The sequence below is a fragment of the Strix aluco genome, chromosome Z (assembly GCF_031877795.1).
Source record: "Strix aluco isolate bStrAlu1 chromosome Z, bStrAlu1.hap1, whole genome shotgun sequence".
Lineage (NCBI taxonomy): Eukaryota > Metazoa > Chordata > Aves > Strigiformes > Strigidae > Strix > Strix aluco.
In genome coordinates this window covers 70,492,731-70,520,462 of record NC_133971.1, presented here as the reverse complement: position 1 = coordinate 70,520,462, position 27,732 = coordinate 70,492,731, and the positions used below count along the sequence as shown (strand labels likewise).

Genomic DNA, 27,732 nt, shown 5'->3' with positions numbered 1-27,732 from the left:
CTCAGTTTCTTCCCAACTCCCCCTTTGTGCTTACTAATATGGTTTACCAAAACAGTCATGGGTACCATATCATAACCTTCATAAACTGGTTTTTTTGGATGAGAGTAGCTGGTGCTCTGACAACAGCTAATAAATAGAAGCAGCTTTAAGCTATGTGTGGCAGACTTTGGAAAGTTTGGAGTAGGACAGCCATTCCTTTTTGTACGCATCTTTGCTGTCACTTTGTTCTTTAGCTCATTATTCCTTGATGCTGTGTTGTCTGCTGGAAAGCATTTTCCATCGAGGCTGGAATCATTTCTTGGCTGGCCTGGAGACACCATCCTATCCTGACAGGTGAAGGCTGGGTTTCAACTGTTCACATCTGTGTGACCTCCTGGCTGGACAGTGCAATGTACATGCACACCAAACATTCAGTATGTAGGAAATTGTGTACAACAGGGAGCTTAGTGCATGTCCTTGAGCAAGAGAATCTGTTTTGGTAATGTATCAAACCTTTGCTTTTCAGATTATCTTTCCCCAGAATTTAGATTAAATTTCAAGGCTTTGAGTATCTTAACACTCTGTCATATGGGCACAAAAACCTAAAAGACCATGGTGAAACCTGTGGTGATCTGCAACACAGGGGAAAACTGAGGTTTATTGGTAACTCAGTAGTATAACAAGAGAAGAGCCTAGAAAGTGACTTTAATGGTAGATTGTTCTTTTTACTGTTTAGTTGCACAACATAAGTTAATAAAATGAAATCAGTAAGGAGTGTCCTAAGGTAACTCTGTATTGTACTGGATTTATACACATGCCTACCAGGCATTAGGTATGCAGTAAATTAATAATAGGTATAAGCTATTGAATACATTGTGTATTTGGTGTGAAACTGTATCACGCAAGCTTGTGTAATACATTTTGGACACCTTGAAATTATTCTTTTAATGAAAAGTAATTTTATGTTCAGTTAAAATCTGGGAAAGTAGGCGGCAACATTTTGTAGAAAGGAGGATAGAAATGTACAGAGAACTTTTCAACTGATCAATAGCAGTGATAACATTTTACTTAGTGCTAAGGACATATTTCCCTTTTCTAAGGTATTTTTCAGTTGTTTGACACTACGGGCAGAGTATGGGTGCTATTTTTAAATAGAATTCAGTAAATAAATACTTTATGCTTAAAAACTTCTAGCATCTCATGGCATAAGAACTTTTAATAAACATCTGCATAACAAGACTGAAACGCGCTAAGTTTGTTGTATTTGCATTCTAAATTGCTGATTAATGCAGTATTTAAGGAGGGTAAAGCAGGAATTATGAATACTTTTCTCCATCTCAAAGTGAATTGTTTTTTTACTTGTGTCTTTCTCTTTAGTCTTACATTGTCTTAAGTATGATCATTTGTGAAGGCAAAGAAGGGAGTTCTTATTTTCTGGCAGCTGCATTTGTTTATGAGCTTTTACTTGTGGGTTGTTGTAGTAATTTGACCTAAAATGGACAGATGTTTGAACTCCTATATAAAACCATATTCTAAACAGTGTAGCTTACCGCTCAACAAGAATGCTGAATGTGTCAAAACAGAAATACCTTTCCAATAATAGCAAACTTGAAAGCAGAAGAGAACAGAGCTGTCAATTCTGTGAGCTGATCTAGATGAAGGTACAAACTTCAGTCATTAAATTTTCTCTCTACTTATAATTAATATCATACATAAATCACATTATCATGATAGCAGACCATTAAAAACTGTGCAAACGGAAAGATTAGAAGAGTTGTAATTTTCTTTTTTTTTTCTATGTGATTTACTGCTACTTAGAATGAATTTTAACATAGATTAATTTTAAGTGAAATGGACATTGTACACACTAAAAGTGACACAAAAATCTTATACTTGCATTATAGTAAAGAGAACTACTGGAGGTCAGAACATTTGTATGGTGCACTGCCTCTTCTCTGTCTACTCACATTTAGTCATCATTATGTCTGTTCCCACAGTTTTCCTCAGAGTTGCCATAACTTCTCAGTCTCATGAAAAAGTCAACATTCTCCACATTTTTCATTCTTCACATAGTGAGTAATATATTTGGTAGTTTTTGAAAGTATTACCACCTGAATGTCTGGCTGAGGCCTGACAGCTTTGTTGCGTGCCCTCAGCTTTCATTGGGAGCCGAATGTGTTCACTGTTTTTCAGAAAGTGCTCAGCTATCCTCATATCACTGCCCTTGCTTTGCCAGCTAGGAAATTTCATAACTATAACTGGCCTAAAAAACTTTGATTTGATATAATACATCCTGCTCTTTTGAAACACCTGCATAAATCTTATTAATGCTAATGGGCATTGCATGCTCAAAAAGAGGGTGAAGGATAACTGTCTGAGATTTACATAGTCTTTGTGATGTTATTTTTAAAGACTTCTGTGTTGTATTCAGGCATAAGGTTTTCTTCACAGGGTTCCTACTGACGTCAGTAGGAGGTATGCTTTTATATCTGGATAGCGTAGTAATTTGTTTTTAACTGCATAACATACGGATCAGTGCTTAGATACCAAGATTATAGGAGCCAGAGAAATACCTAAATAGAGAGACACAGGTGGAATGGCTACAAACATACATATAGTTTTAGATATTTTAATTTACTATAGTATGTCTGAAAATGCAAGTCATTCTTAAGATGTTGATCTTGGCACTTAAAAAAATGAGATTAATCTGTGATCATTCCCATTCAGTTAATAAATTTAAGTTTCCTTTGGATAAAAAATTAACTAAAATCAAACATGAATTAGACTAGTCTTAGTTGATGGATAGATGTGCTAGAAAGCTTGCCCTCTACCTTATATCTTTTGCATAGACAGATGTAGTCAAGCACAGATTATCCCTATCTGAATGTAATATTGTTGCACTGTAATCTTGTTGTGAAGGTAATGATACAGTATCACATTAAAAAATGGCTGTTATTACATTAAGGGTTTTTTTAGCCTTCCAGTTTGTTCCTTTTCATTCTGATTAGATTTTGCTTTTACCATTCCAAATTGATGAAAGAATAAATCCTTCCTTCTTATAAACTGTTATCACACTGATCTTCTTCTGTTCTTGAATTGACTGAAAATGTGAGATGTTTTATAAATCATAGCTAGCCAGTTTCTCACATAATTTTAGCATTCTGTTTTTCACATCTGTATGGTACTGTAATTTTTTGAGTAGTCAATTTCATGCCTTTTAATGTTGCTTGAAAATGAATTTGTGTTTTGGAATATGCACTGTGCCTACATGTGTGTATGTTTTTGCATGTAATATCAGTATAGTTACCACTAATACTGCACGTACAGTGAAAAAGAGTACATTACATATGCAGTGTGTTCTTAAGTTGGGGCTAAACCAGATGATCACTTTCTTCCTCCAAAGGTATCAGTGCTTTTAGTAGCTGGACATTTGGAATAAGTTAAAACTCTAATAGAGAGGTATTTTTCATTGTTGTTTGGTTTGATATAATTTTAAAAGTATTTTTCTACACATGGCCATTGTGGTCCAAATTATCTGCTTGTGTTAATAGGTATGAGACTATATTACTGATAACCTAGCTGAAGAAATCAGATGGCTAAATTCAAATCTGTTACGTTTACCTACAGAGATTCTTATTTCTGAATGAATCAAGAAAAGTGTGGATGAGAGAATTTAGTTGTGGTCTTTGTGCTTTGGTATCAGGTGTAGGACCAAGACTTTTTAATCTTGTGTGCCAGTTCCTGTCATGAGACTAAACTAGCAATTTTTGATGTTGCAATTGCTTCGTAGCACCCAAGCTTTTCACCTGCATTGATTAAGTACTAGTCTGACAGTACAGGAGTTACTTAAGGTGTTTGCTCTGGATGACTACAGTATCTGTGCTGCTGTCAAGCTGCTGTCATCTGTAAATAACCTTAGGATCTCCTAGACACTGTGACAACTGTGAGACTCAGTACTTTGCCACAACAACAGTTAGCTGTCTTTGGACTCCTAAATGAGAGACTGGAAAGGAGGTGGTAACATCCATGCTTTTCTTATGTAATATCTGACTTCTTAGGGTTCAGGTTAGAGGCCATATGTGTTTGAAATAGGTTACATGGAGTGCCTCCTGTGAGTGACTGTCAAGATACATGTTCCACTTCAGGGTGTACTTGCACATGTGCATGTGAGCTGATATAGCTTTTTCTAGACAAAAGAATCTGTACCTCGTACAAACCTAGCATTTCTTTGTGCTCTGCACTGAACGTGTGGAAGGCAATGCACATCTTCCATTCTTTAGTGCCTCTCAGTTCTGGCTTTTGTTTGGGTAAAGCATTCTGTGGCTTCTAGTGCATAGTTTTGTCTCTTCTAAGCTTCTGAAATAAATTTTTTTAAAAATTAAAAGTTTGTAAAAATTTGCAAATTACAAATAACTAGTGATCCTTATTTTGTGTGGTACTTTTAAATAAACTAAGTTTGCAAAAACTGTAAATCTGAATAGTATACAAATGCATTTGCATTACTTAAAAACTAAGTGATTGTGCTCCTGGAAACAATTTTTTGTGTTTGGTTTATGATTCTCTTTTGCTCTTTCTGCAGTAATTAGACAAATAGAAATGTGTGTTATATGCAGCATTTTAAAGCCCAACTGCCTTTTCCCAAGTGCATAATTCATAGGAAGAATTAGCCAGTGTTCAGATAGAAAGAACTGTGCTAATATAGGCTGCTGTTACTGTTCTGCAGTTATGCCATAGAGAGACAAGGAGCCTCAAGATCATTTCCTTTCCTTGGTCATAGATTCGCTGAGGGCATTGCTACCTGTGAACTGAAATGAATCTGTTGACACTTATGGCTAGGAGAAACTAATGTGAGAGATATGGATCTGACACTGACAGGCTCATTAGAACTTTCCAGTGGATTGAAGAGTGTCATGTATTCTCTTTTACAAATAGGCTGTTTTTTTCTGGTTATTTAACCAGAACATGTCGGTGTTCACAACTTAGTGAAAAATATCTGCTCTCTTATTTTGTGTACAAAAGTGAGAAAGGCACAGTGAAGCAGCTCTGCCAAAGGCCAGCACCTGATTATTTCCTACCACATGATGTTTAAATTGAATGTGACCTGGAGCATTCATTGGACAAGGAATTTACAAATAAAGAGTCTGGGGTTTTCTTTTCAGGGTACTAATTGCAGAGAGCAGTGTGCTGCACCAGAAGCCTTTGATGAAGCTCTGTGCAGTAGTTGCACATATTCCTTTATGAGATCCTAGAGAATGAGGTTGTTGTGTGCTCATTATTCCTGGGGTCTGTTTTGTAATGTGTTTTGCAAAGATGTCTTCTGGCAGTTTGTGTAATGTTCATGTGGGGCCAGTGAGGGAGCCTTTGAGATGGTCTGTGCTTCTGTGCCGTCAGTATGCTGAAGATACCCATCTACCTTTCATCATACCCAGATGGTGCAGGCTCCACTTTCCCACTGTCTGTTTGATTCATAGGCTTACATAAGGAGAAGTTGGCTGAGTTTCGACTAGAGGTAATGCTCATAGGAAGAAAGGAAAAAAATAGTGGTGCTCTGTCTGATTCCACTGTTGAGAAAGAATGCTTGCCCTCTTTCAAGAAGTCTCATCTTCTACTGATTTATTAGATTCTGCTAATTCTATGGAATCATTGTTGGATACAGCTTTTTTTGTAAGAAGCACGTTTTTACTGAGTAACTAATTGGTGGCGAGAATTATTGGTCAATGAGTGGATCTTCTTCATTTGGCTCAATTTAGATCCTCCTGTTTTAGTCTGGGATGTGGATAGTCATCTTGTGTGGATATTGGTGGCCTGCTGTCAGTCATTGCCAGACAGTTGTTATTCTTTTTTAAACTTCAGTTATAAACTTGCCCAAAGCTTTTTGTGTTGAAATGTTTTCATACATGTGAATATTAGGATAAAATTCTAGTCTGAGATACATGCATGTCTCTCTCCCATTGAAATAACAAGAGTCATATGCATCTGAAGAACTGAACTTGGCTTTAAGCATTTTTTCAGATATGAAATATGAACATAACTTGCTTTCATTTCTCTGTATGGGGATCCCTAAAAGGGCTCAGAACAGTCAGCGCAGAGAAATACTGTGTTTATTGCAAGCGTTCACCTTCTATGTTGCATTTCTTGCTTTACTTTTTTTTCTTTTTCAGCTATCTCTGAAGTTACCTATTTCTGATTTGTATGCAGAATATACTTTATGACTGTGAGGGACCCAAAGCTGATGACCCGTTTTGTGTCTGATCAGAATCTTGCCTCTGCACAATAACATAAGCATTACACCTCTGATGCAGCCAGTCCTTGTACCTCTAGGGAGCAACAGTCAGTTAGCAGCTTTGCTTATGTTTCCTGCGTTTACAGCACATTTATACTGCTGTTTCTGCTTTGGTAATATGACCAGCTTAAATTTCATTCTAACTATGTCAAATTATCAAATAAAGCTACAGCACTGCAGTGGCCAGGAAAATGAGAGACTGGCAGTAACATATTTATGATTTAAATTATTCCTGTTTTTCAATTCTAAGGTTGCTGTCATTTTTCCATTTTACCCATCCAATGTATGTGTTCAAGACTTGCCTGCAGATGTCTACATTAATGGAAGAACTCCTTCTTTACATATTTATTGGTTTGTTTGGGGTTTTTTAATTGAAGGAAAATCCTTCCGAACAAATAAGCATAGCTGATAAAGTTTGGGAGTTGGTAAGCTGAGTGATTCTTTACATGAGTAGTGGGCTATGTTATTTGGGTGGTAGCTTAATTCAACTCTTCTGCACATCACTGTGTGATCTTTACATAGGAAAGAAGATACATACCTTTGGAAAGTTTCAGCTTAAAAATAGTACAGTATGGAATTCATTGAAGAAAAGTGTATTCTACATATTCTGAATAAATCAGCATTACAGATTGGAGGTTCTCCTTTGCTGGCCTATTTTATGCCTATATCCAGATTTCTCTTACATATATGACTCAGTGATCCGGGCATCATATACAGAATATGTATATGGGGGAGCATTATAGCTGTCCAGAAACATTATATTGCTAGTTCTTGACCCAACTCTGTGTGTGCTCCTGTGTGTATATGCTTAAACAGTATGTTCAGTTTTGGAGTGGAATACCACATGATCTTCCTGAGAGGATTTTGAGAAATGATAGTTGTTGGAGAGGAAACTTGTCCTCTTTCTGAGGTGTGGTTTAAGGTTCCATAAGGAAATCTAAGATTTTGATCTGTCTCCTAAGAACTTTGTGTTTGCAGATGTAAACACAAACACAGACACCTCCAAAGCTTACCAATGTCTTGGATTAGTTCCTTCTTGTTAACATAGTAGAATTAAACTGCAGTGACAATGTTATTAAGAATTTGAAAGAAGCAGCTGTTAGTTACGGATCTTACTGAGTGGTTACCACCACTTACTTTGTGGTCATGTGTATTACTTTTGGCCGCCATCTGATGCTTGTAACAAAGATGAAGGAGGAATTACAGGGGATCTGTAAGATGCTTTGAGATTTGTCTCTTCTGGAAAAGACTATGGGACCATGCAATCTATTATTAACTTAAGAGAATTAGATGTTTTAGCCCTTTTGTCATTGGGATTTAAAAAGAAGAAAGTTTTAACCCTGCTTGAAGATGCTAAGCTTTCTAGCAGATTCAGTTTCAGTATAAATGTAAAATGTCGTTGGAAAGTCCTGTGCTGCCCCTTGCCACAGTTGTCACACACTGGCAACTTTTTATTTTTGTTTTTACTGCTTAAAAAAAGGTAGAAAAGTGTTGGTGATGCACCAAAATACTATGGTACAAAAGGATTCCCTACCCCCTCACTCTGATGCTTAGGTGAATTGCTTAGCATTTACTAGTTAGGCTTGAAAGCACTTTGAGAACATAAAGACACCCATGCTGACACTGTAGTTCTTACAAAGTGTCAATGAGCTGGTTCATTTCTGTTAATTCTGTTAATGACCTTGTTTCATCTTGCTATCTTTAGCTTTGTTATCTTAAGCCATGGGAAAAGGTGTTACTGTGATGACTGTGAGCATAGTCCTATGCCTGTTGATCGAATGGGAATGATAGCAGGGGTCTGCTCCTTTATATGTAATTCTTTGTATGTGTTTCAACCTTTCTGTTTTAAACTTGTCCTTTGTTTATTATCTGCCTGGAAACCACTCTCTTGATCACGTAAGTTCTAGGCTTTTGACATCTGAATGGGATGCATTCATACAATTTGTAATGGTGGGAGATTTTAATTTTCACAGTGACAATAAATCCAGAAAATCCCTCAAGCATTGATGGGAATTTCTTGATGTTTTGATCCCTTTCTGCTTACTGCAGAGGTTGCTTGATTTAAAAATGTAGGGCTGGTGTCTATTGTTGTTACTAATGCTGAACTGTCAAAGCAGGTATTCCAACAAACTTTACTTAGATCATTATAATCTGCTTATTCTAGGCTTTAACCAGTGTGAGTTGGGTCTCTTTGGCAGTAGATTATTTCTCTTTCATGAGGTGTAGGAAATCATTCTCATTTTTGTTGTTTTCCTCCTTGACATGTAAGTACAAGTAGAGAAGACTGCTTGGATAGAACTGACTTGATACAGTGTTCTCTCATGACATGACTGTCCACATGCTTGTTTTGGAAATGTTCAGTGTTATACCTAAGAACATGCATTAAATAACAGTGAAAAATATGTTGAAAGGAGAGGGAACATTATAGGATGCATAGGGAGGAATCTGGGCAGTGGTGATATTAATGCCTTGGTTTATCCCTGATCTGAGACTTTTGCAGTGAATGCACTGATAAAGCTAATAAAATGAGGGATGGTTATTATAATTCTTTTACACCAAACATCTGAAAAAATTCTTTGCTAGCTTTTGTACTTTCTCTGTCAAATTTTTCAGGTTTTTATGTTGCATACAGAGCAGATTCCTCTGATGTGTTGGTCATCTCCAGATTATTCTGCATCCTTGTGTTTATTCATTGATGTGTGAGGGAAGGAATGAAAAACAGACTTCTGGATTCTGAAAACAATCTTGTAGCCCTTGTGTCTGTTCCACTATATTTAAAGTAAAAATGATAATTCTTCTCTTCAAAAGTGGAATAACACGTATAGTTCATTTCTCATAGGAAAGAATATTCTTTGAATGGTACAAGCAGATTTCATACCTGTATGAGTCAAGTATTTATTTAGAACTCTTAATATATATTAAACTGTATCAGTTGCTCTTTCATAACAATTTCATCAGAAGTCTCCTTCCATCTGTTCCATCCAAATAATTGCAACATTGTTTAATTTTTAGAAGAAAAATATTAATTAAAACCCCTCACACTTTCCAAAATGTGTTGATACTACCATCAAACCCTAAACATTTAGTGGGGTTAAAGAGATTTTGCTGCCTTATTTTACATTTCAGTGATTGAATTTCTGACAGATTTCTTCTGATCATGCTCACTAAGGAAAAATTGGGGTTTTTTTGAGAAAAGCTGAACAGTGGACCTACAGAATTTTTCAGACTACTGTCAGAATATTGTATCTTGTCCTATAAAAGTTAGCACCTATTGGATTGTGGATCATTATATTTGACTGGAAATTTGAAACATTATTTTTCATTGATATGTGATACATTGCAGTCTGAGTCTTGTCTTACAGATTTTCTCTGCACAGATGCATGCTTCCCACCAACAGATTTTCTCTGCACAGACGCATGGTTCCCACCAACTTGTTCCTGTTGGAGATTTGCTTTGGGATGACTAGTAGGGATCTTGTGCTATAGACTGAGAGTTGAACTGTTGACATTGGTGGAGGAAAGCATGTAAGAACGTTTTGTCCTTAGGAAGATTAGAAGGACAGGTAGACTGCTGACAGTGCTTCCAAGGAAGAGAGAAGGGTGCTGTGTGTTTCCTTTTTCTGTGAGGGAATTGGATCTGTGATGGATTTGGGGGAAATTGAGATGTGTGGGTTTGAGAATATGAAAAATTTGCATGGAGATTGTGGTTTATGAATAAAACACCTCTTCTGTTTTCTGGAATGGTTTTTGGTTTTCCTTTGTCTGTGGTAGCATGAAGGAAATCGATGGTTTCATTCCTTTCAATTTAAAGGCCAGTCTGTTTTCTTGATGGATGGCAGTCATTTGGTGTGTGATGACTGCCTGCTCTTTTCACAATATTGCATATATTATGTCTCTGCTTAACAAAGGAGGTTACTATGTGCTTTGGTATGACAAGTTCATAATAATTTTGACTTCTAAGTCTACATTTAAATGTTGAAATAGAAGAGTGAAGTCATGGTCGTTTGATGATCTGCCTTATTCGTTGTATAATGCTGCACTGATATTTATAAAGGTTCATTTCCCTTAGAGGATAAGATTAGAGCATAATTTTAGAATTTCAAGCATCTTTAAGATTACTTGGAAAATTGTTACCTTCTGCTTAAATTGTTTGAGGATGAAATTTAAGGTAGTGTTTTGAACTGTAAAGAGCCAGTACAGTATTTGCTGGAGTACTCTTTCTCATTTGTTGTATACAAAGCTATTTTGTCAAATAAACATCAGAGTGTTCACTGTCAGGAATACACTTTTCATATGATCACCAGCTTGGTAGTGATAGATACTGAGTTAAAGCTATGATGTAATTCTGAATAGTCTTGTTAGTCTTCTTGAAGATAACTTGTAGACCATCAAAAGTAAGGTGCCTATGGCTTGGTCACCCAGCGAATTTTTCAGAGGCCTGAATTAAACCTTAGCATGATGAAGTGAGGAAGGAGACTTGCTTGTCCGTGATTGAAATGGCTTTGCTACTATCTTGTATACCTTACATATATATCTTATGAGATTTCAAAGGTTTCTGTCTTTGTACATAAAATTTTGTGGACTTCGCAGTGCTAGCTGAAGCACCACTGAATTTTACTTACACTACAGTGCTCCAGACAAAAATGCAGCATATTGAAGACAAGATCATTAGTTTGGAGAGAACATGAAGTTATTTCTAAGTAACTGTAACATGATTTTGAGCTTTTTGGGGAAATTTTTCTCTTCCCCACTGCCTTCAGTAGCATAAGGTAAAATCTTTAGGGTCAGTGCTGCTTTTCTGATTTTGATTTTGTGTGATATATTTGTAATGCTAAACATTACATATTAATTTTACATAGTATATATGTAAAAGCAGTATGTGCATGTCTTGGAACAAACAGATTTACAGATGAACTCCTCTTTCTGAATCCCATGACTTAAGTTTGGGTTATCACATTTCCTCTGCAACACTGTGATAGGCTAGAGACGTGTTAAAACAGTGCAGAGAGAACTGCTCTTATTCACTCACTTTTCCAGAGCAATTGGAACACTATATTAATTTAGTGGCATGAAGATTCCTGATTTAAGAAAACTATCTGCTTTTACCACAAGAAAAGAGAAAGGGATAAAATGAAGCTGTACTATAGGTCTACAGTCTATGTAAAGCCTTAGCTTCACATAATTTTCGAAAAAAGAGCTATTGGCAGAGAAGGTAGGATTTACCAAATTCTGTTTATGGACTAAGCAACTTCTGTTTCTTAAAAACCACACTGGGCACATCCTTGTAAATTCAAACCATTCTGCCGTTATGGCCAGTATAAACCAACAGTCTCTACTTACTGCTGTTTACTTTTTTCTTAAAATATTTGAGAAACAGGCCTCTGATTTTGAACAGATCCTGGAGTTATTGTGCTGTCTGGTAGTGCCAGATTAGATATGTTATTTGCCTCTTGAAGCTTAATTTCTGTTTTTGCTTGGCCAGTTGATTTGAGTCAATACAACAGTGCATATGTATAAATGCAAATTCTTTAAGCTCCCAGAAGGGAAAAAAAAAAAAAAAGCACTGCAGTAATAGGGGTATTTCTAGTGCTTTCTGAAAAGGAACAGCTACATCCAAGTTGCTTATGTAACTGTAATATTTGTGGTGAATTCTTGGTTAACTAAATTTAAACCTCTTGGAGGTATAGCTGTAGAGTGATAGCTGTCAGCAGGGGTGAGGTACATATTGCTGTCACCGAAGAGCTCTTCTCTCCAGAACTTGGAACTGAGCCCAGCAGAAACACTCTGGCAGACGCTGTACCATCCCTTCTTGTGTCAGGCGATGGAGAGGGTAACAGCTTCTTGTTTCTACCTGTGACTTTGCTAGCAGGTGGTGAGGACAGTATGATAGACCTAGAGGCTTAAATCTAGAATATGACCTCAGTATGGAATTTAGCTTAAGTGTTTCCTACTCTAAAAGCGACTTGAAACTGCTATACTAAAGTTTAAACTGCAGTCAAGCAAGTATGTACATCAGTGACACACTGTCTGATAGCTGAAGCAAGTCTCAGGGAATGTTCTTCCACTTGATATTAAATTTTGCCAAAACTAAAAATGTAAAGTAATTACACTGTTTGTGGAGATTAACTAGATTTACAGCAGAGTGACTGGGTGTGGCTGTACAACTGTTAGCTATTTGGAAACTTCAATATGTACTTCCTGAAAAATGATACAATTTATACAACTTTTGGTCATCAGGTTCATAAATCTAAACTGATACAAATGCCAAATACCATTTGATGTTTAAAAAATAATAATTTGATCAATACTGACAATACAGAATATATAGAAACAAAATTTAACCATTTGAAAAGATACAGACCCAACTGAGTCTGCAAGGAAGTATCCAACAGGAACTACTGGTTATCCAACTAGCATTAACTACATTTTAACTGGAAATCTGATTCTGTTTGGTCTTGGTAGAAATTTTGGAATATGTTTGCTTCCTATGAGTGGTCAATATCCAAATACACGTGCTTGTGTATGGTCTGACAAAAAGAGATAGGTTGTATTGGCAGAACTGTTGTCAGGAGAGTACATGGGGAGCAAACAAAAATTTTCTACTTTTAAAAAATTTTAAATCCTTGGTGAGTTAAAACCACAAACAAACAAACAAACAAAAAACAAACCAAACCAAAACCACCTCCAAATGGATATCTTTTGACCCATGGTATTTTATTTGCTGTGGTCTTGCAAGGCAGGAAACCACCTCACTCCCTCCGCTTGGACTTGGAAAAATACTCACTAATATAATCTGTGTTAGCCTTAGCATTTTGCCAAATACAGAATTTGGCATTCTCAGTTTAACAGCTTCAAAAATTCCTTTCTGTTTTCAAGGTTTGTTTGATGAATTCACAGAGCACAAGTTATCAAGCCACTGTTGGAAATCTCCAGAAGAAATGTTGGATGCAGTAGATGTTTCTAGAATATAATGGTGTTTGCTTCTTTTTGGCGTCTTTGAAAACAATAGGTAAATGTATTCTGTGACAATGTCCTGGACAACAAAAATATTTGTTTAGTCCTTATGATGCACTGAAACAAATTTTGAGGTGTATGAAAAGGTAAATTGATAGAAGATGCAACAGAATAAAAGTTCATTAGTAGATGATACTTAATATTGTAAGACATTAACACAGTTCTCAGTTATGCTAGCTATTTCCAGTTAAACTGTCCCTTGCTATGTGATTCAGTAATAATAGCTGGATGTCTTTGTATGATGAATAAAGTAATTCACATGCACACTAGCTACTTCCAGCTAAACTGTCCCTTTGCTATATGATTCAACACTAATAGCTGGACGTCCTGTATAATAAAGTAATTCTCAGGCACACTGAAGCTCCTCTATCACTGGGTATGATGTAATTTTATCTTATTTTTCCACCAGCACAATAAATGTGACTGTGTGTGAAAGAGAATCTATGTTTATGTGTAAGATTTTACTTAGAAATAATCTTCCAAAAAGGAGGAAAATGAATGCATTGCGAAGAGTTTGATGTTTGCAAAAGATTTTCTTTACAGTTTTGTTGAACTATTAAGCATTTATTGTAAGGAGAGTAGATTGTTCTAGTTTTAATAATTATAATGCTGTTCTGTTTTAATATTGCATGATCTGTGGGCTGCTGTAGAGTTGTTACAAATTGAAGGGCTGATATAACATGAAATGAGGCACCTCTTCTGAATGTTGCTTTTGTTCTGTATTTAACAAATTAGTATGTTGACATTTGTCACTGATGGATTTCATTATTTGCTGAAAGGGGTTTAGAAGGTTTGACAGCATGAACGGTTTGTCCCACAGACTTTTGAGAACTGATAAAGGCATCTTTGTTCTTTGTGCAAAAGCACAACAGATATCTTATTGACTGACGCATACAAAAAAGAAGGCTTGTATAGCTGCTGCACAGAATAAACTAAGAAAATAATTTTGAATCCATTACGTATTCTTCTATGTTGTTCTCTCCTTTTCTTGCTAACAACATCTGTCTCGTTAATCAATGTAACAAGAAGCATTGGATCCTCATTCAGTAAAATGAAAGCATGCATTTTATATCAGTTTACATACTGTTTATAGATGACAAAACTAAGAAAAACAGGTAATGGATGATAGTAGGACTAGCTAGTTAGATATTGCCTGAACCATTTTTAAGACTAGTGTGCAGAGTATTGTAGCATTTGTGTGTACAGAAGATAGTAGAAATAATTAATTTTAGCAGGCATGTTGAAAATCAGAATAGACTTGACAGTGTTGGATTTGCACCTATTCCTTTAAGTTAAATGAAAGGTTTCAGAAAATGGATTTCTAGGTACCAGTTCTTAAAAGCAAGAATTGTAGGTGATACTGCATATGGGCAAAAATTAGATCACATGCAAATTGGATAATTATCTTAGTCTCATTGTTTGCTCCCACATTTGTAGTTGGCACAAGAAACAAGATTGTATTAGATATGAACTGACAATTTAGAAGAATTGGATCTGTGCCTCTTCTGTGATTTGAGAAGTTCTGATCTTTCTGTTTTAAACCTCTGAGCTTTACCTTTCTATTTTTTCTTAGAAACATCAGGGATTTGTAGCGCTCTCTCCTCCAGTAATGTTTGGGATTTCCTGAATGATTCAGGGATATATCTGGAGTTTTCTCAGTCTGCAGGTGAAGTATTTGTGATAGGAATCCTTAAAAAACAAGAGAATACCTCAGGTTTGGTTTGGTTTGTGATGCTACTCTAACTGTAGTTTGTAGAGATTTAATAAGAACCACTTCTGCCTTCAAGCATATTTAATTTCTTTACTGCTTTTAGAGCAGTGATACCACGAGCTTTACATTGAGAAAAGAATCCTGAAAAACTTGAAGAACAAGAAATCTCTTTTCCTTTTTTCTTGTGGGTTGGGCTTTTTTTTGTTGATTGTTGTTGTTTTGTTCTGGTACGTGTGAGTAAAAGCTTTCTTCTATATATTAAATGAAGAAAAAAACGAGCCATTCTTTATTTTATTTTGTCTTGTCCCTGTCACCTTTATGAGACCACTAATGTATAGGCTGTTAACTTGAGTGAATTTTCACTGAATATGGAGAAGCAGACACATTTGCTTTTTCTGTCTAACTATTTATCATAGTTGGTTATTTGCACTTTGGCTCTCAGCTGTGTTAATATCTGCCAGAAACTTCATGATGTAGTAAAAGGAAATCCAGCTCTTCCAGTAATAGCAATGATAGGAAAGCTACAAATAATGAAATCCATCCCATATCAAATAATATCATCCATCATTGACAAATGTCATCATTTAGACTGGAATGTTGTTGTGAGGAATGTTCTTAAGAGACTGTTCATCATATTAATCATTTTAGCAAGAATACAAAGAATAATTTGAAAAGGCTCTGAAATAAATGCTATGTGCATTTCTAATATAAAACAAGAGATTCTATTTTTTTAGTCTTCCCTTTGGTATATGAGAAAGAAACCTAAAAAAAAATTATTAATATCACACAAAACCATTTTGTATTTATAAAATGAGAAGTGTGACTGCTTGTATCTGTAACAATGGACGGATCAATGTCCGTCCGTTGCTATTTTCTGTTCACTTTTTTATTTCAGCAAGTGCTTAAGGTTAATTTTGTGGTGTTAAATCTTACAAACCAGTTTTAAATGAGAGAAAATAAATATAAATGCATGGTTCTAATAGAGACTTTCCACACTATTATTTGTTATTAACCATTTTCACATGGTTAGAGCATAACTTTTTTTTATATCTTTTCCTCCTTTGGCCATTTTCTAATAGTTGGAAGCATTCAGAGAAATCTGGAAAAAGTTTCCTATGAAACCTGGAATTTAGCAAATCCAGAATGTAAACCAAATACTGCATTTATATATTTATATAAAGTTCTTACTGAAATTAGTGGGAACATGGTATTTCCTCTGGCTCCTCAGACATGAACAAAATTTTCCCTTCAGCCTCTGAACCTCTTTTGTGATGCTATCTATGTCAGCAAAAGTAGAGATGTTTTATCATTGTTGTGATCTTTGCATCAGCTCTCTTACGTCAAACAAAAGAAGATACTTCTATGAAAAACTCCATATCCTAAAATACTATTCACAGAACAATCTGAACTGGAAATATTTTTATTTCCTTGATCTTGTTTTTTTTGCTCTTTAACTGAGGTACTCTAGATTGACTTCCAATCTGTTTTTTAAGAAAAAAAGAAAGAAGCTAATTGAGTTGTGTAGCTTGTAAGACTTGTTTGGAATCATCTGCCATGAAACAATGCAGTTTTGTACTATGTAATTTTACTGCTTCGTAAGGGATCTGGAAATTGCTGTCACTGATTCACAAATTATTTTCACTGTTAGCAGTGTCAGTACTTTTTGAGGAGCAATTTGCAAAGAGTGAAAGGTTAAAAATTGAGCTCCATAAACTATACAGAGAGGTTTGAGTGAAACAGGTGCTTGCATTTATTGAAGCCACTTGCACTTACTCCTAGATCAGTTAACTATATCAGATAAATATGAAAAATTCATTCTGTGATAGACAGCATGAAAAGCTTTAGTCCTCAAGGTGTTTCTCTTTGAAAGCTAAGATTTTTTACAGTATTGAAGCCATCTGTTACTAGGAGGTATTGTGTAATTGATTTTTTTACTATGTAATTGATTTTTCTTTAAATCTTACTGATTTTTGCATTACTTTGGTTTTTTTGGGGCATGAGATTTCAAACAAATCTGGATAAAAAATCTTGATTGGAGCTGAGGTTTTGAATCTGTAATTCCTTCTTTTCCACCCGTAATCTTCTATGTTTTCTTTTCTTTCTGTAAAACAGCAGGCAATTTGCTGCCTGTCACAAATCCTGGGAGTATGGAAGTTTCTAACTAAATAGATATTGTTGGGCTTACATAAGAAATTAGGAGACAAAAACTGGATAGCTCAAAAAAAGGTTCATGCCCTGCAAGTTTCTCTTTGTGATACAGGATGTGTAAGATGAAAGGAAGTGAGCTAGAGCTGCTGTTAGTCATCCTGGTGGCATCAGAGGTCAACTGATGAATAACTCTTCAACTCCACAGTTCTTACTTGGGTTGACTGCTGGTTGATCTTGTCACCTCTAGTTCCTGATGATCTTATTACAATGTTGGGTTAGCTCACTAGCAATACTTGGATCCCAGACATTGGACTGAAGTCTGCATGTAAAATACAATGTACTTTCTTTCCTTCTTTCCTTTACATCCCAAGTCAGAGCATTTGAAGCAGGTTGGATTTATTACCATGATATGACTGCAGCAGGGTATCAGCCACAGAGAAGTTGTTGCATGAATTTTTGTAAAACCCCAATTAAAGTTTTTATGTCTTAGCACTGTCAATGTGTGTTGTGTGCTCTGTGTGTGTTGGAAAGAGGATGAGACAGCATTGTTTAAAGAAATTAGTTGCATTATAACCAGATTGTTCATCTTGTGGTATGTTCCTGTTCTTGAGAGTTGGATCTAGGGAAATTCTTGTAACCCTTCTGTGGGAAGTGATAGTTTCAGTCCACCATTTTAACATTGTGTATTTTGGTTAGATGATAGAGGACAGAGGAGCTGAGCCCCAGTGGAAAGTTAGAACTTTAAACCAGAGCATGCTTGAGGAAAAATAAGAAGAGAATAAGGCACATTTTTGGCAAGACTGGTGCAAAAATTAAAACCTTCAAAATGTTTCCTGTCTGCTAGATGTGCATTTTGTTGGGCAAATAAATATCTTGTTTTAGCAGGTACAGTTCTGCATTTTATACTTGAAGTCCCCCAAGATAGAAATATGAATCCCACTTTTAGCATTAACTGTCCTTTGGTATTCAAAGAAGAAGTTAATAGACGATATCAACCCATATATGGTTAGTTCCCATTGATCTAATTTTAAAAGGAAAAATAAATTCTTCAGTAGTTTAGTTTGTTTCTTGACTTCTATTAATTTTTTATTGTTTAAAAAAATCTAAAAATAATGGAGACTTTTTAATATTTTGACCTTTTACTCATGTAAAAGTTTCAGAGTAAGTTATGATTGAAATTTTGAGGAAATTATGCAAATATATACATGATACAGGATGTAAGGGTATAGCATATCTTCTTATTTGTGAACATAAAGTTAGGAGAATTGAGTTATGGGGAATGAGATGGGTTGATACAATTTCCTTTGGGCTGATCTTGTATTAGCTGGGAGTGCATCAAATTATTTGTTTACTTTTTGAAGCACATCAAACCTGTATCCTTTTTGTTCATGTCAGTATGATCGGTCCTTTTGCAGTAGCAAAGTAAGGTCTCCTAGCATATAAAAATTGTATTTGTCTCTTGTCAATATTTTCAATGTGGTTTAGCTTATTTTTGTTCATCATAAAGTTCCAGAGTTATTTTGGTATCTGAAGAAAATTTATAAAATTTCCTCTGTGAATAATGTCTGGACAAATCAAATAAATACTTGGCTTCCAAAGACATTGGAAGGTGGCGTATGTCACCGTTGTAGGTGATAAATGCATCCTGTATTTTATGCAGGTTTTTACTTCAAAGCTGTTCAATTTGTGTAATATGGGATTGGAGATAATGAGAAATATCAAGATTTGTTACAAACCCAGTTGTTTATGTAGCAGTTGTCTGAGCTTGGGCTCATGTTATCTTTTTCCTTTCACTGTATGACTTCTTCAGTTTTATGCCAAGTACCAGATTAACTGTTGAACAGTAATAAAGAGCTTGTCCTGAGAGGGTTTCACCCTAGTTTATACACATCCTGACTAATCTGGTTTGGTGTGGTGAAATAAGTAAGACTGAAGTGATTGTCTGCCAGTTCATGGAGCAGCTGCTACTTAGGTGTTCAGATCATTAATTAGGTGCTTGACTGAAATTTGAAGTTTGGATGTTGAATTGCTGTACTGAGCTGGCTGATACCATCCTCTTTCCAATACAAAAGTGTTGGTCTTCTTTCCCTATTGCCTACCCTACTGTATTTTATTGCATGATTTATGGAGTAAAAAGTTAGTTATCTGCTGTAGAATGCCTTCCAGCTGTAACTTCCAGTAATTTGTTGGTTTCCCACTATGATGGTAGGAAGGGAGCCTTTACGAAGTTTCCATTATTTCTGGAACAATGCTCAGAGTATTCTAATTACCACATCCTTGTCTCTACAACTGCAGCTGCATGTGTATTTGAGTTTCTGGTATGCTATAAACCTAAAAGATTAGAAAGGCTGTTTGTAATTCTCTCAGTACTGGATTATAACATACACCAGAATGCTGGAGATTATAGAGGTACGTAAGTGAATGTTGCATGTTCCTGTGTCTGCATTCCAATGGCACGAGTGACCTCAAAGATAAATTAAGCTAACATTTAAAGTCTGATGTAGATACCGCAGACAATAGGCTAATACTGTTCTTTGTATCACTGGAATAATGTAGGTTGAAGGCAGCTGATGAGAGATTGCACAAACTATACGTAAAGACATTTAATTGTCTAACTTTCTCAAATTCCAGTAATCTTGAAATGTATATCTTAATTTTAATGTGTTCCTATGAAAATATTTTTAGAGAGATTTCCCCTGCTCTCTTCTACATGTTTAAGAAGGGATTTTCTAGAAGTACTGTAGCTGTCTAACCCATTTAATATCTGAGTATCTTTTTCTAAATAGGAAAAGATAAGCAATATGTGGAATACTATCAAAATGAAAAATATTTTTTTATTATATACCTTCCATCTGTAATAGTGATTTTGGGTGCGACTTTTAACTTCAGAAGCATGATTTTCCAGCTGATATGGTCTTGGCTCTGTTATTTCAATAAATACAGAAGAAAACGGATCTGCAAATCCCTGTGTGTTAAGAGGGAAAGACTTCTACTTTAAAAGGAATGGAACAAGTCTGTTAGAAATGAGCTTTGTGTTCCTAGCTTCAATGTGTGCTTAAGTTCTTGCACATACATTTGGCTAGAGTTTGTGCTATGTGTCTCATCTGATTATGTGTGATCAGCCAAAGAGAGCACACACTGCTGCAGCCTGTGTGCAAAGTGGCACCTGCATCTAAGTCTGGAGAAAAAGTTTTTCAAAATTGCTTTCAGAGATTTGGCCTCTCAACTGGTCAGATTACTGTTCAGAGCTCTAGGACTCATCGGAAACCTTTTATTTGTTAAAGAGATCATTTATTAAGAAATCTACATGGGTGGATTTGGATGATTGGAACATTAGGACCCTTCAGCCTTTCACACCAAAAATTTCTTTCCCTTTGGGGCTCAATTTTGCCTTCGTATGTGTTCATACCCTAGTTACAGCTTTGAGACTTCCCTTAGCTGCAGTTTAACAGGGAGAGGGAAGTTGCTCCTTCTTTCAGTCAAACAATCCAAAGATCTAAGTTATGAGGTTGTGATTCTGGTCAGAATAATAACCTTCTGCTATAAAGTCTAACCAAGTGTATACTTGTTGAAAATAAGTCATTAACTTCTTTTTCTGTAAGAGCCATTGGGAACTTGTCCAGCTTCCTGGGAAGGGCTGGTGGGGTTTTCATTTTTTTGTTAACTGGGAGAGGTTTCCCATCTTCCTCACCACATCCAGCTAGCCTGTTCTGGCCTGCTTTAGAAACCTGGGCCAGACTTGAAGAGACATTAGCTAGAGGCATTTATAAGCTCTGCATACTTTGTCAGCTCTTGATATAATTGCTGAGATGAATCACCTTCGTCCATTCCTAGTGTATGAAGGGATTTCTTCCCTTTTTCATTCCACTGAAAGTAATGGATATCAAGCCTTATAATTTGTTCCTAGTAAATCGAATGGATGGTAGGAGAACCAAATTCCTATTCCGGCAACAAAGTTTTGGGCTATTGCAATTTAATCATCATTCTGATTATCTTATTTTTCACATAGACACTTTCTTGAATTATTGAGTGGTTTAGGAACAACACTGATAGTAACAATGTGCAATGAATAACATTGCACATCCTATATGATGTAAAAAAATGTAGATTTGCTTGGTATCAGTAGGGGTGGAGCAGAGTTTCTGGACTTCAAACGTATTGGAAATAGAGAATCTATCTGTATTTTAAAATACATAGAATCAAACTTTTCCCCAAACTAAGAGATGCTGAACGTATTATAGAAACATGCTCAGTCTTTGATAAAATTACTCTTAAGATAAATGGGAACTTTGCACTGCTCTGTAGTGATAATTTTTGCTATATGAGGCTCTGAATTGGAGATATAGCTGCTTGTTAAGGGCAAACAAAATAAAAAGAATCATTTGAGGTGTTCTCAGGAAAGGAAGTTGCTGGCTGTACTCAGACTCTAAATTCTGCTGCAGGACATAATCTTATTTTTGGCCTTGTAGGAAGTTGTATTTTTTGGTCAAAATTTAACTCATATACATTTTTCTCACTGAAGTGGTTTGTAGTCCTTCTATAAAGGAGAAGATTGTCCAGATGTGGCACTTCTGTTATTTGATTGGAAAAAGCAGGAAACAAAATCTTTACTTTTGTTGTGTATTTACCTACAGTAGACTTAAAATACAAACCATTCTGTGAGCCTGTTTATAAGGCTTGAAGTTACATTTCTTTTGCTTAACCAAATGGCCAAAATGCTGCCAGCAGTATGTCTGGAATGTTATTTACTTGGCCAATTTCCATGGTTTTTCTTTGTAGTGCCATACACATGCCACAGTTAGGGGTCATTTACTTACAACTGACCAAAGTAGTACCCCCAAAGCTGTGGTTATTCTTCTCATCAGTGGCTTTATAATAAAAGGTTCATCATGTTCTGCAGCTTCTGTGCTCACACTTTCCCCCCCATCTCTCCCTCCCTCCCTTCTCTTGCTTTTGGTGAAGATTTGGAGAGCTGCTGGTTTTTTTTGTTTTGTTCTCTGTGACTTGACTCCCCTATTAGTGCTTTAATTTTTTACATAGTGTCTTACAGTGCCGACATACTGAAATGTATTAACTTGCTTTGCGGGATGGCTATCATTTTTTTATAAGAAGATGGTTATTGAGTATGTTTTTCCATTTAACTGTGTATCCTATTTTATTGTCTCAGTTCCAGACATTCAACTGGTTGCAAGAAAACTATGTGTTTTAACATTTCCAACAGAAGGGTAGGATGGGTGGGGAAGCTCTTTGGAATGCTGACGAATAATATTTGACTCTTGGAAATGTCCTAAGGCCATATGCTCCCCTCCCCTGCTTGGAAGGCTAGACTTAGTTTTTAAAGACCTGTGGTCTTGAAGGTATTACCATTGTGCTTTATTTCCTTTCTAACTGGCTGGATTTGAGGAAACAGTTGAAATGGATGCTAAGGGTTAGTGCAGGAACATACTACAGATGGTGGTCTTGGTTTGTGCCCTTGCTACTCCCATCTGTGGCACTGTACTTCATTAATCCCTTGCATGTTGGTCAGAGGGCTTAATTCTGCTACTTTCTTTCCTAGATGTACTAATTTTAAAAATTATGTAACTTTTGGTTTTTGTTAATGTCTGTAATTTCTATAAGCATAGCAGAAATTGCTTTATAGCAGAACATGAATTAGGAACTGCAGTAACTTGCCATTCAGTCTAAGTGTTTTCAACAGCAGAACAACAATTCATAACAATTTTTTTCCCCAATTTCTTATTATAGTACTTGAGTCCAGAACAGAGTAGATGTAGATTTGGTTGTCCTCCCCTGTTGTGAAAACCAGATATTTAGTGACTATTGAGTCTCCTCCTCACTTCCATGCTTGTGGTGAAGGATGATCTCCTTCCTCTGCATCTGCAAAAATGATCAGCTCTTACAATCAGATGGTATCCTTCTAGCTTGTTTGACAAGTGCATGTGCTTTACTATACATGACTCTTGTTGCTTTTGGATAGTGATTTGTTTTCTTTATAAAATGCTTCTGCTTTATTAATTTCCAGCTTTGATCATTTAACTGATAAATACTTGCTGCCTATATTCACACCTGCTCATCTTTTATTATCCTGGCTTATATAAATGCTTCTATTGAAATAAATCAGTCTTATAATTTGAAAAATACAAAACTCTGGTTTAAGTTACTTCTTACAGCTAATAGCTGTTTGATGGTTGAATACAAAACAACTGCTTGGCAGAATTTTAGTTTGATTCTCAGCCAGCCAACAATTAAAGTACAACCTAGTTCCTAAAAATGCCTGAGCTATAAACTATCAGTCATGACCTAGCATGCATATAGTAATAAGAGGCTGACAAGGCTAATAAAGCCTATATATTATTATGACCAGGCAATGCATGTTATAATAGGTCAATAATGTATTTTGTCATTCATTCCTATTGTGCAGCCCACACATCATCTTCCTGTCACAGAGTGTACTACCGGGAGGGGGCCATCTCTGTGGAACACGCCTGTGCCATGAAATTGCTCATGCTTGGTTTGGATTGGCCATTGGTGCTTGTGATTGGACTGAAGAATGGTTAAGTGAAGGGTTTGCCACTTATTTAGAAGATGTATTTTGGGCTAAGGCACAACAGGTAAGGTGATGATGCATCACTTCTCAGTTGAATTATGTGGAAATCTAGATTCTATACCCTGCTGTGAATTAGATATAAATTAAACCTCCTGTGTTATGAAGATAAGTCTTTTAAAGTAATGTTGGAATTTGCATGCTAACTTGATTAAAAAAAAATCAACATTGATTTGATTAAAAAAAAAAATCAACATAAAAAATCCTTCCTGATCCACAATGAACACTAATCTTTGCAGAGATAGAGGTCAGTGCCAATGAGAATGGAAACATCTGTTTGTCAGTGATTACCTTCCCACAAATGTGAATTATGAAAATTCAGCTATCAAACAGTTGCTCTGCATTCTTTCCACTTGTATTGTGTTCCTGAAATTGAAACAATCAGCAGAGTCTTACTGAATATTGTAATATTTCAGGTACCTAATGAAAATGGTCTGGGTTTGTCCAGTGGATAGCCAAGAAGTATACCTCAAAACAAAATGGAAGCTGATGAAATATGGCACCAGCACTTACAGTTTTTTGTCTTACACTGCTCAGAAAGAGCTACCCTCATGTCAGAGGCTTAGAAATCATCATCTGCCTTAAAGTGAAAAGCTCATAAATTGCACGTCAGCTAGTAAAGTGGTTTTCTGATCCAATTCTTATTTTTGTTGTACCTCTGCTACTTCAAGCACTTTGTGTGTTAGTCGTTTCTTACTGTGCTTATGTCAGACCCTGGTTCTACCCCTTAAGTCTGCAGAGCTCCATCTGTGGATGAGCAGGTGGGACTGGGAATTGACATCATACACTCTTCCAAGCCTCCTTTTTATTAAGTATCAGGCATATTTATAGCAACGAACAAATTAGAACTCCTTGCCACTTACCATGTTTCTGGAACAAGAGAGGAAGGCTGCCCAGACACTTAGCTTTTCCCTTCTGGTCCTAAAACTCATTTCTGCCCTTACATTGAGCATCACTCCTCTGCTGTGAGCTGTTCACATTAATTCTGTGCTTTTGTGAGACACTTGAAAGCTTTTCCTACAATTGTAGGATTATGAGTATATTCCATACTGCCTGACAGTAATTCCAGTGGCAACTGAAATATTGGTGTAATGCAGGATAATGTTAGCTGCTTTTTCTTTCTCCCATCTCCCATCTTTTTTTATAACAGAGAAGCATAAATTAGTTCTTATTTTTAAGATGACAACCTGGCATTTATTTCATGAGCATGCATCTCTGTTAATATTATGTAAATGGGGGAAAATACAACATGGAACTTTCACCAGTATTGCAGAAGTTGTAGGCAAGAGAAGTGAAGTCAGGTCACAAAACAGCTCTTTGCTTTCAAGCTAAGAAGAGTAAAGATGCAACCAAAACTGATATGCCAGGTATCTGTCCTGTACATTCAGTTCACTTATTGCTAGCCCCTAAAGGGAAAACAGCATGCCCATCTCTCTCCTCAGGTACAAATATTTAACCAACTATTCATTTCATGTGACCAGTGAGGTTTCTGTTTTCCTTAGTGCTGCTATTAACTCTCATAGCACCAACTGTTATTTTGGTTTTTTGGTTTTTGGTTTTTTAAATCATGGATATTGGTACTGTTTCCTGCATCTTCTGCAGGTTAAAGGGAAATAAACCAAGTTTCTCTTTCTGATAATTATTACTGTCTGTTGGGAAAGAGCAGTCAGTCATCTGTGTTTTTTGTATACTAAGCAGCTGTCACATGATGAAGTAAAAGCGCAGCAGGAATTGAAAGCTTTACTTCGCTGGCGTCGACTCAGAGACGAGGTGCAGAACTCTGAAGAAGAGCTGCAAGTTTTAAGGTAACAATATGACAGTGTAATCTTTGGTTTCGCATGTTCTCTCTCTCCTGTTTTCCGCCATTTTCTTCCTTCAAAGGATATACATCCAAATTATTTGATTAAATCAACTGCATTTCCTTATTTCCTTCTGAAGAAAAAAAAAGAAAAGTAAAATTAAATTGACTAGGTTATTCATCTTCTGTATAATGCAATTGCTTTTCTCTTTGTTATAGGAAGCTTTCAAGAACCATGGGATTTAGTTTGATATAAAATGTCTCTAAGCAGTTTAGAAGAGCCTCTATTCAGGGAAAAAAAAAGTCCATTTCCTGAACAAAGTTCACTGTTTGAGGATGTAACAGATTCATTTTCCATGGCTGAAGACAAGCACATACAGGAGTATGGTTATCTAACTGCCAATCTGAATGAAGCTTTAAAAAAAACAAAGGAAAAAGCATAATGAACTATATAAAGCTACCTTCTCTTTAGCAATTACTAATAATGTTATTTTCGGTCTTTAGGTACCAGATGCTAGGCTCAAGGCTTCTTATTACATAGCTGAAGACATTAGGTCAAAAAAAGATTATTGCTTTGCTAATGATTAATAATTTGGGCTATTCTGATTGGTATCTTGGGAATTTGCCACAGCCCTTTACCTTGAGTGGCTGCCTAACATCTCCAATGCTTGTCTCCCCACAGTGTTTGACCAAGAAAAACAAGTTTACTAATCCTAGCTCAAATTAGCCTTGCATTGACCAAATCACAGAAGTACAGGGACAGATTTCAAGCGATTATGTAGACCATACTCCTACCCTGAAACACAGGCAGTATACACAGACCATTTTAAGCAGGTTTTTACTAACATGTTCTTAGAAACCTCCAATTAAAAAGTTTCCATGGTACCTAGATAAGCTGGTTTAGTGTTAACAGTTAAAAAATGCTTCCTGAGGCACAGTTGAAATATTATTTCAAACAATATAGATACTTCTTTTCTTTCACCAAGTGGAAGTATAGAACAAATTGATCCACATCTTCTATATAATAATCTTTTAAATGTTTTTGGAAGACTTGCTATTCCATTCATTTTGACGTCTTCCCTTTTGTTTGTGCTTTCCCAGTAGAATCTAAAAGCTTTTTATATTCGGGCACTGGATACTGTTCACCAACACAGAAATTCCTCTTTGTGGCCTCGTGTAATCTGAAAAGAATGTCACCAACTGTATAACTGTAGTCTTTCATTGATCTGTTTTACTTTATGTTTATTGATGAATTGTGTATCCTACATGTAAGCAGAGCCAGTGAAGTTATACATTTGCAAGCATGCAATCTGATGACAGGTATAAATACAAAAGCAAGCCTTATCGCTAGCTGTCATACAGCTGCTGCCAACACAACTCCTGATAGACGCTGGGGGTTTTGTTTATTTTAAAAAACATTATTTTTAGGAACATTAGTTCTTGTCATATAAGGCTTATCTGGATGTATGTTTTCCGTTTTAAACACTATGGATAACATTTGTCATCTTTTGTGTTAATTATGTAGTTGTTACTTTTAATAAAATGTGTATGTTTTTATCCCTTGTAGTTTGAAACTCAGGAATGATTGATTTATCTTGTAATTGAAACTTAATCTTTCTATTGACTTCCACAGTTAGTAGACATAAATCTCTGCAATAAGCATGCTTTTGAATAGTGGTATTCTCAATGCTAATGCAAAAGAATGACAAATCATTTCTCATTTGAAAAATATGCCTCTAGTATACACTTCAGGAGAGGAACATGATGCCTGCTTGGGATTCTGGCAAACTCTTCTTCTCTGATGTCTCTAGTTTCTGTGGTTGCATTTAAGGACTTTCCACTAGTTTCAGTCAGGTATAAATATTCTCTACTATTTTTGTGTCATGGACTTGAATAGGTATTGAATGCGTATTTACTTTCTTTTTACTTTTCTTCTTCCATCTGAAAGCATGTCCATGTGCTTTCTAGAGTTGGTATGTAAGAGAGAAAATGTCAGTCTTGGCATTGCACTGGGTTTTGAGTCTGTACTGAGGCTTATGCTGATTCAAGCTTGTGTTTTTATAGAAGGATATTAGAAGTAAATGATAACTGCTTGTTATTTCTTGACAGTTATGTTGGGAAGAAAAAAATCAGCCAACCCACTCTTCCCAAGCATAACCTTATTCTTCAACTACTTTTTTGTTCCCTGCTGGGCA

The 27,732-nt window shown here is 36.0% G+C and overlaps 1 protein-coding gene across 13 annotated transcripts in view; it reads left to right on the top strand.

The window, feature by feature from the left end:
- Window positions 1-27,732, top strand: part of AOPEP (aminopeptidase O (putative)) — a 234,917-nt gene that overhangs the window by 62,232 nt on the left and 144,953 nt on the right. For 12 of the 13 annotated variants that reach the window (XR_012621749.1, XR_012621750.1, XM_074813379.1 and 9 more), the window contains 2 exons: window positions 23,557-23,746; window positions 25,435-25,544. Coding sequence is in view for 11 of the 13 variants with exons in the window: in XM_074813379.1 (XP_074669480.1) it covers window positions 23,557-23,746; window positions 25,435-25,544 (300 nt within the window). In the remaining 2 variants the exon portion in view is untranslated. The remainder of the gene's footprint in view (window positions 1-23,556; window positions 23,747-25,434; window positions 25,545-27,732) is intronic. The other variant, XM_074813380.1, reaches the window with a different exon arrangement.